The sequence below is a fragment of the Carex rostrata genome, chromosome 19 (assembly GCF_964058835.1).
Source record: "Carex rostrata chromosome 19, lpCarRost1.2, whole genome shotgun sequence".
Classification (NCBI taxonomy): Eukaryota; Viridiplantae; Streptophyta; class Magnoliopsida; order Poales; family Cyperaceae; genus Carex; species Carex rostrata.
Window position 1 is genome coordinate 5767506 of NC_135936.1, and position 16623 is coordinate 5784128.

The 16623-nt window shown below is 33.0% G+C and overlaps 1 protein-coding gene and 1 long non-coding RNA gene across 2 annotated transcripts; both read left to right on the top strand.

Moving 5' to 3' along the window:
• The first annotated feature begins 7971 nt into the window (after nucleotides 1-7971).
• Nucleotides 7972-11467, top strand: LOC144571486 (abscisic acid receptor PYL8-like). Its single transcript, XM_078320782.1, has 3 exons — nucleotides 7972-8362; nucleotides 9390-9608; nucleotides 10970-11467. The coding sequence occupies exons 1-3, from the start codon at nucleotides 8168-8170 to the stop codon at nucleotides 11171-11173; spliced, it is 618 nt and encodes a 205-aa protein (XP_078176908.1). The 5' UTR covers nucleotides 7972-8167; the 3' UTR covers nucleotides 11174-11467.
• Nucleotides 9620-10722, top strand: LOC144571487 (uncharacterized). Its single transcript, XR_013517524.1, has 2 exons — nucleotides 9620-10015; nucleotides 10054-10722. It is a non-coding gene; the product is annotated as an uncharacterized LOC144571487 (long non-coding RNA).
• Nucleotides 11468-16623: the final 5156 nt, after the last annotated feature.

Here is a 16623-nt window from a genome sequence, read left to right on the forward strand (position 1 = left end):
CTCCTCTTTTACGACGGCCGCGTGTCCCCAGGCATCCCACACGTGTTACTCGATGCGCCCACTGTTTATTCTTCCTGTTCTCCTCCGCATTTCGTACCCTGGAGATATCCTCCTTCCCAATTAAGCCTAGTCTTCGTTGAGCTCTTCTCTTCCCTTCTTCCTCGGCCAATCTCCTCCGTCTGTCACCCTCTTGCGCATTCAGCTCTTCTCCTTCCCTTACGCCTCCTTAAGTAATCTTCTCCACTGAAAAGACCCTCCCCGCTCTTCTTAATCGGTGTTTGCTTCCTCATTCGGTAAGCTCTTTTGCAGTCTACCACAGCATTCTCCCCATTCATTTTAGCATTTCTCAACTAGGTCGGTAGTCAACTCAATTCTCATTGCTTCTAATTTCGTCGCTCATTTTTCCATCTGCTAATTTCTGCCTGTTTCTCTGACATTGCAGCTTTCCCAGGTGGAGGTACATAATCAGGCAACTCAGGAACAGTTAGAACGAAAGGAATGAAACCGGTGAAGATCAGCTTCCTCTAATTCTCCACTCTTACTAAGGTATATTCCCTCTGCCACTGAGTCCTATTGTTACTGATCTGGACCAGGGTATGTAATTTTTTTCATTGAGGATTATTGTTGTGATGTTGATCTTATCAGTGGTTTGAGACATGATTGTTAATGGTACTGTTATTTACCAGTAAGTAGGGATTCGAATTTTCTGGATTTTTTTTGTGTTGCTGGTGAGCATAGGGGAAGGATTTAGTGATGCAGGATCGATGTCCGCTCTGATACCATTATGTTTTTAGAGGAAATTTAAAGGAAATGATGAACAATTGTTCTTTATGTTGTTGTTCCATCTTGAACGTAACTATTTTTTTTTTTTTAAATTCTGAACACTGACTGCCGAGATTACATAAACATCTTAATTTGGATGTAACTATGGCTGTTATTTTACATCCTTTCCATTTTTAAACATGATTTATCAATTTTTACATGACAAGCTTCTAATTGGTTTCAAAAATAAATGGGTCTCGGTTAGTTCGAAATTTTTTTACTTACATGCTTCATTGAGCATCTTCCTTTCCATTTTTCTTATCAAGTCAGTTAAGATTTGTTTGAGCTATGAACAATTGTTAAATTTTATCAATTGTAACTTTGTAGGTTGACTCCTAAACGACATCAAACTTTATCAAAGATGATGTTTACTGATGTGTTCTATGTACTATAATGAATTTGTGTATAGGTTGTTGGATATTCAACTGGATGTACTTTAAAATTTAAATCAGACTCACTTCCATGGAGCATCAACACTGGAATTTTTAGAATTGGCAAAAAATTCTCCCCCATGTATGCCAACATATGGAAAAAAAAAAAGAGTGAGAAAGTAGTGATTTCTTAATATATTTTTATTAGATTTGAGCAAATAATCTCTACTAAATCATTAATACTGTTTTCATTTGTGTAGTACATCTCCAGTGAGGCTACTATGCTTCAATTTGATAAAGCAAAATATTCTTCGAAAAACCCCAACCAAAAACCTGCAGTAAAAAAACCGCAGTTATTTTCATAAACCGCTTCCCAGAAAAACTGTGTACCAAAAAAAATAATTATTTATTAAAAAAAAAAAAAACCACACCTATGCCATATTCAATACTCTATATGTGGACTATGCATGCAATTACTGTTTCTTATGACTATTTACACTATCAGTACTACTATTCATGTAGTCTTAATTACCTTTTCGGTCTAAGATTTATAATTCTCAGCTTACGGTTTATGCTAGGGACATTGTTCTCGGAAAATACAAGTAATTAGATTACCATGGAGGAAAATGCTAATCTGTCACCCCCATAAACAAACACCAGAAAAAAAATTGCGGCGGAGCCGCAACAAGGTAGCTAGTTTATAGTTAAAAGGCTTGAAACTTTGGCCTGCACATGTGTATGCTCAAGCATAAGCAAATTCTTTAATATTTTTTTCCTAGTGCACTGGTGCAAGTTTATGTATAAACAACATGTGTAATCTTTAATTCATTATTGTTATACAATACCTTTAGAGCTATTTGTCAAAAATAAAATAAAAAATTAAGGATGTAAATATTTATGTTTATTAACAAAATTATTCAGCAAACTTCTTTATTAGTATATAAATAAATTTAGTTATTTTCTTTCATGCACACTTACCAGTATTAATGAATCAAAACATATATAGATTAAAAAGATATAAAATTATTAAATATTTAAAAATTAAGAATAAATTGAATATTATAGTGTAAAAAATTCTCTCAATCTCAAAATCACAATTTGTAAACTTACTGTAGCACTCCCCTGTCAAAAAAAAGTGAACTCCTTGAATTCATCAAACTCTCATGTAAATTGGGAAAGTACGGCGATCAAGTGGAGCCATATATATCATAATCACTCAATCTGACCGCACGGAAATCATTTTATATTATTATTTTGTTAATTTTCCGTATGTTGCGGATTGTTGCCTCAACTAATGCAGTACAACCCATGGCGTGGCGTTGTACCCCCCCAGAAGGCAAGAGCCAATGAATATTTTATGAAATTGACCTAAACCAAAAATAAAATATTCACTAGGGCGGTCCAATCTCCTTGAGCCACGTGTCCAACTGTTGCCTGGGCAGCGATGAATTCGTATCCTCTGAGATATCTCAAACTTTGCGTGACTTTATGGAACATTTGAACCGTTTAAATAAGTTATGCACGAATCTCAAAGCAAAAAAATACAGGCCCCCTGCGCTATCACCGAATAGACACCGGACACGTTGGTCACGCAAAAGTTGAGATATCTCAGAGGAAACACACTCGGCAGCGATCCGGCTTCTGAGAACTGTGACAAGTTGTTGTGAAAGACGAGCTGTTATAACAATAATCTAATTTTCTGAAAAATAAATATCAATACTTAATTGAAACTGCTATGTATAATAATTAGTCGGAATTATTAAATAAAAAATAATCGCAAAACGACAATAAAATATCATCGTTGAGGTCGTAAACAATTTTGATATTCTGTGGCTATAACTGTGTTTGTCATCTGTAGGATGTTATTGATTGAATTGCACTGCTCGTGATGAAAAAAACTCAACTTATTAGTTATATGCATAGTCACAAAATTTGCGAATTAAATCTGAATAATTCATTTTCTTGGTGATGCCGAATCGAACGCTGAATTATTCGGTTGACCGAACTTTGACCGAATTAAACCCGAATTAGTCACAAATTTTACAAACTTTTTCCGAATTTTACGAATTATTCACGAATTTTTTCTAGAACATTTTTTTCCTCTCTTGAAGGACTGAAATATCTAGTCCGAATCATTCCTGAATTATACCTAAATTATTTCTGAATCACAAATTTTTAATCTCGCCAAACCGTACCCGAATAATTCATTTGTCACTATGTTGTCGGATTGTCTCTTTTTTGTATACAGATTACACAATTACTTCATCGAGACAGCAACAGTAGATCTGAAACACTTTTAGGGGATTCCGGATTCTTCGTCGCTCTGGCTTTGTTTCTGAAAATATTCTTAAATATACTACACCAAAAGAAATATACGTGATTATACCAATTTTATTTTACGTCATGCAACTACAACTGATGGACACAGAACCATAGATAAAGTATGTAATCTAATCGTCAAAGATTAATGTAGCTTTGTAATTGAACTAGGTGCCATTCATACAAAAATAAAAATAAAAAATAGATCGGTTACTTTCTAGATTTAAGTATGGTGTGGATTTGTCAGAATTTTTTAAGCTTAAATTTAAGATTGTTATCCAAAGTAAGTAAGTGTCATAAATAGATTGGTGTCATTTATACTGATCCAAATAAATAAATAAAATATTAATAACAATTTAGATTAGTCTAGATATGAGTTCAAATTTTGCATATTTGGAATCTCTAGCCGCAACTATAATCGTGTTTGATCATTTTTTTCCCAAAAATGTCATAAAGACTGACATATTGGATGATGCATAGTTACTTAAACTATGATCAATTAATTTTTAAAAATAATTTTGTAATTTTTATAGACAATATATATTTAAAATTGTAGTATACTGAATAGCTAGTTATAGCGATGTTATAGGTTTATCCGACAACTACAACGGATAAGGGTAAGGTATGGGTAAGACAATTTGTAATGGGTAAGGGTAGGGTATGGGTAACGATAATTTGTGATGGATATAGGTATGAAAATGCTTCCACGTGACCCTTACCGTACCCGTTGACACCCCTATCACTAAGCACTTACCTCATGTTTGGTTGTGACCTAAAGCTAAGGAGGCCTAAATGGTTATTCCAACTTAGGCCGGTCTAAATTATTCATGTTTGGTTGAGGCCTAAAGTTAAATCATAACTTAAAGTATTCCTTGTTTGGTTAGAGTTGGTGGAGGACTAAAGTTTTATAAGCCTAAATTGGTTAATTATTTATAATAAGTAGGGGTGTCAATGGCACCCTTTTATCCGTTTACCTGACCCATACTGTATCCGATAAGACGGGTGTGGGTAAGATTTTTTTCCATTATCAAAACGGGTAAGGGTACGGGTAAAGCCTATTTCGTACCCGTTACCCAGTTGGATAATTATATATATTATATATCTTAAATTCTTAATTAGCATTGATTTATTATCCTCCAACAGTCCAACCGCCAACTCTTTATCTTGAAAAACAAAGTTAAACATAATTACCATTAAAGCATTCCACGCTTTCCAGTAATTCCAAATTTCCAATAAGTTTAAAAGCCTACTGTTACACCAATATTTCTTAACAGTTTAGAAGAAAGATATTATCTCTTCAAGCACAAAACAATACCTCCCTTAAAATTTACTAGAAAGATGGAATCTACAAAAGATTCTGACATTACCGAGCAAGATACAAAATCATACAATAGCATAGATCATGATGACGAGTAAGAATGAAAATCTTCTGTAAATTTCAATTTCTTTTTTTTTCAAAAATTTCCATTTATATATAATTGTTAGTATTTATATGATACTTGTATTTGCAAAAAATGCAACTATGCAATGTCAGTATAAGAACAGACTCGAAAAATAAAAGAAGAAAAATTGGATTAAAACTTACCAGTATCAACCTAGGGACAAAAGGGTAAAACTCTGGAATTTGTTTTTATATTTTCATGATGGTGAAATTGATTGACATGAAATTGATAAGATGAGAAATTGATGAGATTCTTTATAATTTAGAACTTTTTTGGGGTAAGTTATAATTTCAATAAACTAAAGTGTTTTTTTAGAAAAATCAAGGGCAGCATATCATTGGTACGAGAGGTCCTAGTTTTTATAGGCGCTATTCAACTTCCTGTTTGAGTTTTTGATTTGGTTGTTTTTGTCTCTTTATGAATTATGATGTTTTTTTTTGTTTTATTTTATTTTATTGGTTGTTTAAGGTTTTTCCTCTGGCACCAACTGGTACAGAACAAAAATGATGCAAAGATGTTTTCAGTTTAGTTCTAAATATATTTAAAGTATTAACCGTTATTTACCCGTTACCGTTTCGTTATCCGACAACTACAATGGGTAAGGGTAGAATGCGAGTAAGGCAATTTGTAACGGGTAAGGATAATTTGTAACGGGTATGAAAATGCTTCCACTCGACTCTTCATGTCCCCGTTGACACCCCTAATAATAAGATACTAATTATATAATATTAATATATTAATAATAACTGTAATATATTATATTATTATTATAAAATTTATTTAATATATTAATAATATAAAATATTAATTATAAATTAATAATAATTATTAATAAAAAGATACTAATTATATAATCTTACTAAAATAATTATTTTATATATTAACAATATAAAATATAAATTATATAATTATATAATTATATATTAATAATAATTATTAATAATAAGATACTAATTATATAATATTAATATATTAATAACGACTATAATATATTATAATATTATTATAATAATAATTTACTATATTAACAATATTAATTATTAATTATATAATTATAAATTACTCATAATTATTAATAATAAGATACTAATTATATAATATTAATATATTAATAAAAATTATAATATATTATAATATTATTATAATAATTCTTTAATATATTAACAATATAACATATTAATAATAATTATGAATAAGAAAATACTAATTATATAATATTAATATATTATAATATTATTATAATAATTATTATAATAATTATTTAATATATTAACAATATAGAATATTAATTATATAATTATATATTAATAATTATTATTAATAATAAGATACTAACTATATTATATTAATATATTAATAATAACTAGAAAATATTATAATATTATTATAATAATGATTTAATATATTAACAATATAACATATTAATTATGTAGTTATATATCGTTAATAAGATACTAATTACATAAAATTAATATATTAATAATAACTATAATATATTATAATAATTATTAATTAATGCACGTTTGGTGGAATAGCGATATCTAAACTAGCACCCTTTATGCCTCAACCAAAAATGATGTTAAGCAGTAAGCACGCACTTCGGCAGCAACCTAGAGAAAAACCAGATCACTCGCGCATAGAGGTTTGCTAATACCCTAAATGGGTTATTCGAACCCGGTCCGCCCGTACCCGTTACCCGAGGTACCCATACCCGTGCCCGGGTATAGGCGAGTAAACGGTTACACAGGTACGGGTTTGAGACGGACCAGACACCAATATTTAAGAAAAAAAACCCACCCAACCCGTACCCGCCTTACTCGTACCCGAAACCCGCCTACCCGGACCTGTTGTACCTGTACCCGCACCCATTTACCCGAACCCGAACCCGCACCCTTTACCCATTTAACCTATACTCATTAACCTGTTTAATTTTGAAATTCAAATTTAAAAAAAAAAATTCCCGCCGGTTCAGAAAAAAAAGAAAAAAAAAGAGAAAAAAAACACAAAAAACAGTAAAAAAACCAGTAAAAAAAAAACCCGTACCCTACCTGAGGTACCCGTTACCCCTATCCGAGATGGGCACGAGTATGAAACGGATAAGGTACAATTTTTAAAAAAAATATCCATCCTACCCGTACCCGCCCTACCCATTATCTGTCCCGGTTTACTCGAGATACCCGTAGCCTACCCGAGTAGGGCTGTAAACGAGCTGGCTCGGGCCGAGCTGGGCCTTAGCTCAGCTCGTTTATTTTGGCCCAAGCCTGGACCGAGCGAGCTAGACCTAGGTCACCCGAGCCAAAACCCCTGGCTCAGCTTGTGACAAGCCAGCCCGAGCTAGCTCGCGAGCTGACGAGCTGGCCCGTTGGGCTTTATTGGGCTGTTATTATACAAATTCAAAAAAAAAAAAATAAGAAATCTCATTCAAAAAATTTAAGAAATTGTCCAGCAGGCACATCTTCAAGCAACTAAAGCCATATCCTTTCTTCCCAAACCGAAAATACATCAATTTTGCATAATTGCACCTTTAAAAATGAGACTGGACTTGAAATTATACGGGACTAAACCCTAAATTCACTATACCTTAACGATCCGAGCTGGCCCGGTCCGAGCTAACTCCTGGCTCAGCTCGTTTATTTTGACCCGAGTCTGAGCTGGCTCGTTAACAGCTCGGTCCACTACCGAACGAGCTGTTAGCAAGCGAGCTAGAGGCGAGTCAGGAGCTTTTTTTGACAGCCCTTGACCCGAGAGCACTAAACTACTCTCGCTCACCGGAATGCAGATTTCCTCTCCTCAAAAAATAAAAAAAGAATGCAGATTTCGTCCTTTACTCTGCTACGTGACAGTTTACGAGTGGCTCAAATTTCCCCAAAGTTTGTCAGCGACCCCACCTCGCAGTTTTTACTCATCTCGGTTCCCGCTTACATTAGCACTGCACTACTGCACCATAGTTTCACCCTTCCACCTACGGTGTATAAAGACCGGGAGTGCCAAAAGATTATGAACCAAAGGTCAGGATAAACCTGTGATTCCCTGTATTGGGCCCACCTTTCTCTTTCTCTCTCGATATTTCTATCGCTATTCGCCTTTGGTCTGAACGAAGCATCAGTGTTATCAATAGACAATAGGGCCTCGCTCGCTCGCTCTCTCTCTCTCTCTCTCTCTCTCTCTCTTTAGCTCTATCTCTCTGTGGTACATAGAGGGCGTATATAGAAGATGGTGGAGGTGAACGGAGGGGTGGTGGCCCCACCAAGCAGTGGTCTGTGGAGGCTGACCGATGAGATGAATTCGTCCGAGGACGGATTGAGAACCCTGGACTCGGAGTATCTGAGACGCCTACACCAGCACGATCTCAGAGACAACCAGTGCAGCTCCATGGTCGTAAAGCACATCAAGGCTCCTGTCAATCTCGTAAGATCAACTAATTGCTTGATTATTCCGGTTCTTTGATACTTTATTCATCTCCGTGCTTATATATTTGATTGATTTTGTATGCGGTATGTTTGTATTTAAGTTTGATAAATTCTAATTACATGTCTACCTTGTAGATATATATCCTGACTATGGATGGAAGTAACTGAGTTATAGTAATTCGAATACAGAGTAGGCTATTACTTCTGATTTCTGAACTATGGCAATCGAATTTCAAATTAGGATGTTCATTTTAAGAGCAATTCAGTTTATTTCTGGTTTTTATTTTTATTTTTTGCTTCCGTTTTTGTTTTTGTCGCTTGTGAAACGTAGAACAAATCTAATCCGTTTGATTTTCAGTCATCGATAGTGCTTTTAGTTAACCATCCAAGGAATATAAGTTTCGGAGATCAAAATTTCTCCTCCAGAGCTAAATTTATTTTTATTGACCACAAGAATAATGTTTGGTAATATTTTTTTTTGTTGGTTACCACGTCAAGATTTGCCATCTATGTTCGTTTTGTCCTTTTTTTTAATTCAAATTCCTTTTGTCCTTTTCTCTATCTCTTTCTCTGTTTTCTCGTTCTTTCCTTTTTTCTATTATTATTATTTTTTTTTTAGAAGTTATCTTTTCACTTGAACAGTTGAACCTCTCATTTTGTGCAAGTATCAGGATAGTACCTTTTCGTTAAAATGTATGAAATGAGAAGCTGTACTATTCTCAACTGAAAAGATACCATAGGAACATGAGATTATAATGAGAAAAACCTGAACTTGTAACTTTACGAGCAGAGGTCGCCTTTAAAATTTTGATAGCAGGGTCCTTCTTCAAATATGTCATATATACCCGTCATTAGATCAAACATGCCTAGCTCTGGGTGTGTCTTGGAAGTTTCATTGGACATCTCTCACTGTTTACACCGACTTAAGTTGCTCTATCTTTCAATTTTGAAATGCGCAATGGTTTATCTACAGGGCTACTGATACTGCTACATTTATTAACTAATGAATGGGATGGCATGTGTAGGTGTGGTCCTTGGTGAGGAGATTTGACCAGCCAGAGAAGTACAAGCCATTCATCAGCAGATGTGTGGTGCAGAATAACAACCTTGAGATTGGCAGCGTGAGGGAGGTCAATGTAAAATCGGGCCTCCCAGCCACAACCAGCACTGAGCGCCTGGAGAAGTTGGATGACAACCAGCGCCTCCTCAGTGTCAAGATTGTAGGTGGGGACCACCGCCTCAAGGTGCGTGCATAATTACTTTATTATTTGTATGAGTAATTGTACAAATGTCAGAAGTATGTCATCATGCTAAATTGCTAATGATATGAAAAATTGGGGTTGTGGGGAAACTTTTTGGTATTTTATGTGAATTTAGATGAGATATTTCTCATTATAAGTACCATTGAAAGAAAAGTTGAGCATCTACATTCCTGAAACTCAAGAGTTTCTAATTTGATGTGGCAATTTCTAAATCAATTTTAGAGATGCAGATGGATTTCTTATTTTGCAACTTTGCTCTAAAGTTTCTTAATAAGAAATCGTTTATAAACTCTGACGTAGCCAAATAATTCATTGAAATTCTTTTATTTTGTAATTTATTTGCTGATGTGTCAATTAAAAACTCTAATTTTAGTTTCAGGGATGTAAAGGTTTAGAAATTTTGAATTTTAGTTTCAGGGATGTAAAGGTTTAGAAATTTTGAAAGACAAAATTTTTAAAAATTAGGTAATAGTTATTTAGAAACTCCAAGAATTTTAGGAATGTAGATGCTCATTCTACCGCTTACATAAAAGGAAAAATATCACAACCACAGATTCCTCCACCTCTGGGAAAAAAAAAAAAATTAACAAATATACTACAACCCTTCTTCGTTGTGTACTGGTCTATTTTGGTCAGATTTCTCATTTTGCAAGGGTATAGTGGATATGTCTTATTTTGAGTGTACACTGGAATGAACCTCTGTTTGAGATCTTTTCTACTTTCAGCATCATTCTGGTAAATAGTGTATTATTTATGTACAGTTCAGCATTTGATATTTTCATTTGTAGAGACGTGTGTTAAAACAGTAATTTTGCAAGAAAAAAGTTGCCTCATTTTCTATTTTTTTAAGTAAAAGTAAGGTCTAGCCACTTAACTTTTTATGCATCAATTTCCATTTTATTAATCTTTAATGGTATCCTATTCTATCTTCATTTCCTCTTGTTGTTTCAGCAATTCTGCTCTTATGGGCCCAAAGTTGAGAATTGGTTCTTGATGTCTAATCCTGTTCCTGTATTAAATTTGGGTGCCCATTACTAGGGCATAAATTTTAAATTTTGAAAAGGCACATATTCCATTACATTCTATTCCTCTTTTGCTAGCAATTTTGGTAAGGAGAATTTTTTAGGCTCTTTTCCCGTCTTGTCATGAGTATTTTAATGTTCAGAACTTATACTACACTAAACTATAGCTTTAATTTATCTTTAACTATTCCCCCTTTATCAATTTTGTCATTTTATAAGAAAATGCAGATGCTTAATGCCTATATTTGGAGCATATAGAACTATTGATTTCTATATAACCTATGCCTTCTATAGTGTCTCACATATCTGTTACATCAACAGAACTACTCTTCAATCCTGACTGTCCATCCTGAGACAATTGACGGCCAACCTGGCACGCTTGTAGTGGAGTCTTTTGCAGTAGACATACCGGAAGGAAACACTGATGATGAGACTTGCTATTTCATAAAAGCACTACTGAAATGCAACCTCAAGTCCCTCGCTGATGTGTCTGAGCGCCTGGCTTCTCTGGAATTAACACCGTAATCACTTAAATTAGTTCGCATTATTGTGCACAAAATTTAGGGTTCTAGAAATTAGAGTCTAGACCGCTCCCTTTTTTTCTGATTAATTAAGAAATTAGTTTGGATTTGGATAATTAACTGGGGACTTGGTGGGAATTGTTAGTGGTTGTCCTGTAGATAATCTAATATTGAGACCTACGGCTAAAAGAAAAGTATGTTTGTTGGAGTTTAGGCATTTTAGCAAGAATATTGTCAAATGTATTTCTGTTTTGGACTTTGCTTGCTCCAAAATCTTTTAGTTAGATTTTGTATCTCAGTGACTTCTCTCATTTGTTTTAACTACATTGATATTCTTCGTGTATTGCTAATCTAATTCTCTGTATCTTGTACTCAGTGTTAGTTTTAAACCCATGATATTAGAGGTAAATCAGGATATTTGTACCAGATAGAAAACAGAGCGGGTATGATGTACAGTTCATGTGCTCTCTCTGGGTACGGACATGTTACAGCAAATAGCTTATCTTATTTGCCAGGTTAAAAATCCTAACTGTCCTAGAAATAAATTACTGGGAATACAGAGAGAGCCTCAGATTTCAGATTTCAATCTCTATTTTCCTGAACCAGAAACTACACAAGTTTATGAAACTCAAGTTGTAGCGGATCAGGACTTATTTGAATTGTGTACTATTATGCTTCTTCATTTTTTTGTGGGAAAGTGTACTATCATACTATGTAAAGAGTCCGAAGCATAATGCTGATTCCAGCCGAAAATTGAGATAACTAGGGAAGCAGGTAAAAAAGTGATTTTCCCTTTCCCTTGAAAAGAACTATCAGATAATCTGGAATCCATATCATCTGAGGTAACAGAATATTTCTGTTTGGATAACGGCCGTCTGATCAGAACCCAGGCCAATCTGGCCTGAGATGGAACGCACGGAGCTACTTTAATAGACGTGCGGATTCTGATTGAACGGTCCATATCAAAACAAAAGTATTATGTTTCCTTAGGTGATACGAATTCGGTAATCTGTTTGTACATGATATGTAAACTCCCGGATCTCATGCGTGTTCTGTTGTTACACATGTTTCAAATAGTGCCATATATGATACGAGATAAGGACAGTATGTATACTGTCAAGTTAGTTTTATTTTGAAAAGTATTTCCATGACAGGTAAATACATGTGAAGACGTACTTTTCCTTCAAAAGTTATGGTTACAGTCAAAATAACATTTATGGATCTTTTCTAAAGCAAAATTTAATATACAAGAAACCCGGTAAGGTTGGTTATTTTGTCTATGCTTATTATTCAAATCAGGGATATTGCAGTCTCTTTTGAAATTAATAACTAATGATATCAAAAGATCTTTAGCAAAATCATCAGATACTTCGCACGAATAAAAGTATGAGAGGCCTGTGAACAGAGAGAAATAAAAAAAGAAATCAGAGAGAAGTTGATCATGAGGTCACGCTGTTGCATTAAAGTGGTCAACATTTTGCATGCAGCCAAACATTTATTAACACAGAATTATGCATACATCGTCTGTCATATTTTAAGTTATGGTTTACTAAATGACATTTTTTTCTAAAATGCATACATCGTCTGTCAAATTTTAAATTAATCTTTAGTAGCTAGTTTGTGATATAAGAATGTTTAGTAAACTCTTAAAATAATTTAGGATTTGTCTAATAATAATGATCTTCAAAGCCAAAAGCTGGGACACTAAGTTGGGATGCAATAGGAAAGCTATACGGCCTCTCTGCATTATAAGTCAAGTTCAAATAAAACAAAATAAAGTTCAAGCACCACACAATTATTGGTCGGTTTGACACATGAGGATGAGGTACCTTTTAGCTAGTCAGATAGAGACTGCTCACCTTACACTCACTGGCACTGCCCATCTGTTTGGTGTTCACTAAAAGATAAAACCCATGACTCGCTTTACCTCATCATATGTGTGATATTGATAACCTCCTAAATAAGAAAGAAAATGCTAAAGACTTGGTCTAGGTACATGCATGATGCATGACAAATGGCTTTGGACTCTTTGGATCAGGATTTATTATACCCAGCTCCAAGTTGTCCTCCTATTCATAGTGACAAATGAACTATTTGGGTTCGGTTCGGCGAGGTCAAAAATTCGTGATTCGGAAATAGTTCGGGTATTATTCGGGAATAATACCGAATTATCCAGATCAGAAATCTCGGTCCTATAAGGAAACAAAAAAAAATGTTATGAGAAAAATTCAAGAAAAATTCACGAATAATTTGTAAAATTCGAGAATAATTCGGTCAAAGTTTGGTTAACTGAATAATTCAGCATTCGGTTCGTCATCACCAAAAAAATAAATAATTCGCGAATCTTGTGACTATGCTCCTATTTATGAAAAAAGTTAGGGAATCCATCGTGGACACCTTAATTTTTTTTTTGTTTTTTTGTTTATAGCTAGTTAAATGTTATAAGAACGAGCATCTAATTGTTAGATAACAAATATATTTATCAATTGCACGACATAAAAAATTATCAATTTAAAACTGTACTAATATTTTTTTTCTGTTTGTTTCAGAAAAGTGCATATCTGATAAGTATGTTGGTTATTTTAACAATTAAATAGTCGTGATGAAAAGTGAAAATGTGATTGCATTCTTAAAAGTGTGTCATATACTTTGATTACCATTGTTTTTAGGCAATCGTGATGAAATAGTTTTTTTTTTTGTTTGTTTGTTAGTATAAATGAATATAACGTTATTACTAACATATAATTAGGCTATGGCTAAATTGCTGCTGGCAGCAGTTCTGCCCAGGTGCTGCCGAGGCTATTTTTAGCCGTGTGATGTCCAAACAACAAATCCAAACCGTTAGATGTTTAATCTATATTATAATCTACTTGGAGACCAAATTTTACATTTTTTGGAATTTTTTTACTATTTATTAAGCTGGTTTGAAAACCGCTGATTTCAATGCTGCAGAAAATTACTGAAATCAGCAGTTTTCAAACCAGCTTAATAAATAGTAAAAAAAATTCCAAAAAATGTAAAATTTGGTCTCCATGTAGATTATAGTATAGATTAAACATATAACGGTTTAGATTTGTTGTTTGGACATCAGAAAATAAAAAAATGGGCGGCAGCACCTCCGGCTAAAATGCTACCGGCAGCAAATTAGCCGGACCCCATATAATTATATTTGACTAACCAGTAATATCATCCACAAACATATACTAATATATACTATATATTGTGTTGTTCACAACACATTTTTTTTTACTTATTATGATTTTATGAATTTAAAGCTGTTATATTATTAATGAATATGTTAATTAGTCCTTTTAATAATTAGCAACTAGTACTTAATATTTAAGCTAGATGTTGACAGCATCAAGAAAACTATTATTTAAATCACTTGAGATCGATGTCTAGTCCCTATTTATTTATTATGCGAAAACAATATGCAAGGAATAATAAATGTCACAGCCTCCTATAGAAGGCAATGTTTAATAATTTGCCTGTAGAGACTGGACCAGCTATAATGATGCCTCTTATTATTGGCAATTTGGCACATATGTATTGGAAATTTTACAAAATACTTTATCTTCTAAAAACATCAAACAAAATACTTCTCCTCTAATTTTTTTGACAAAATGTTTTTGTGGGACCCATATTTACCCTCCCTCCCCCTTTTCCTCCTCTCTCTCATATATTCCCACTAAAATAGAATGATTTTTTGCATTTATTAAAAGCCAAATTCTGCATCCTTTTGAATAACCTTATTTATAGTTTTCTTATATTTACCGAGGAGTTTAATTTTAAGCAGTGTCAATTTTAAGAGCTCGATTAGTTGTAGTAGCAAATGTGCAAACAGAATTTAAATGAGGAGGAGGAAGAATCAATAAGATCATTTAACAGAAGGCTGAATTTGGCTTGCACTTGAATCAATAAGATTATTCTATTTTAGAGGGAGTAAATAGAATACACTTGACTTGAAATGTGTCAACTGTTCAAGTCAAGTGTTATCAGAAATTAAACTTCTATTATGTTAATTTTTTTCTTCTATTTTTTTTAGAGATGTTATTCTTTGTTAGAGTTGTATATAATATGTTTTATTCAACCAATTAAATACATACTTAGACGTAAAAGTAAATAGCTATTTTAGCTTTTGAATAATAAGTTATATATGTTTTAAGAAACCAGCAGTTGAACCGATTGACCTACTGGTCTGACTAGTGAACTGTTGACCCGAAGCTTTATCGGGTCGACATCTGGTCCAGTTCTGATAACATTGAAAAATGAGGAGGGAGGGAAAATATGGGTCCTACAGTGACATTTTGTCAAAAAAAATTAGAAGAATGGTATTTTGTTTGATGTTTTTAGAACATCTACATCAACTCCTGGAGTTTCTAAATAACTGATAACTAACTTTTAAAAATTGTCTCTGAAAGTTTCTAAACCCCCACATCCATGAAACTAAAATTAGATTTTCTTAATTGCCATATCAACAAATAAATTACAGGAGAAAATAATTTCAGCGAATTATTTGACCACGTCAGAGTTTATAAATGATTTCAAACTGGTTTAGAAACTGCCACATCAGATTAGAAATTCCAAGAGTTTCAGAGATGTAGATGCTTAGAATGTAGGATACTAGGGTATTTTGTTAAATTTTTCTGTATGTATGTTCGTCAAGGAAAAATAAGAGAATCTCTCCCGGTCTCCTTGGACCATGGCGCCAGCAAAATCACCGTAAAGGCTCGACCCAGACTCTACTGTAATCATTAGTATTTTGAAGCAATGATTAAATGAGATATATATTTTGGATACCATAGGCGTAAAACAATATTCTTAAACAGAAAGTAATTAATTATGTCCAAATGATAACAAAAAAAATCATAAATTAAGATCTGATAATTTCGAATTATTTAATGACGAATTCATAATCATATATGATAGAAATAAATTGTACTTGAGAATGAAGTACCATGGGTAAGACAATTTTAATTTGTTTTTTTTTAATCAACTTTATTACTATAGAAATGGTTTCGGTCAATGTTATTAGTTAGTTTAGCTGGCTTTTATGGGGGGATTGAATGATAATAATAATAATAATAATAATAATAATAATAATAATAATAATAATAATAATAATAATAATAATAATAATAATAATAATAATTGTTATTATAGTTTAGTGATTAGACTTTTATTTTGTAATCGTGAAAATTTGAATTTAAAACTCAGTTGTTTCACGTTGTGTATTTTACGTTCTTAGCCTCCCAACCTAATTTTTTTAAGTTCTGCCCCTAACTATAATATTTATTCGTAACGTGTGTATTTCAGATAAATAAAATGTCGGTCATATATTTAAGTCATTGAGTGGCAATTGTAACTCTAATGCATTTAATTAAATGAAGAGAGAATTAAATTATATAGTTCGTCTCAAATAATTACACAGAATTATTAACCTTCACAATTTAA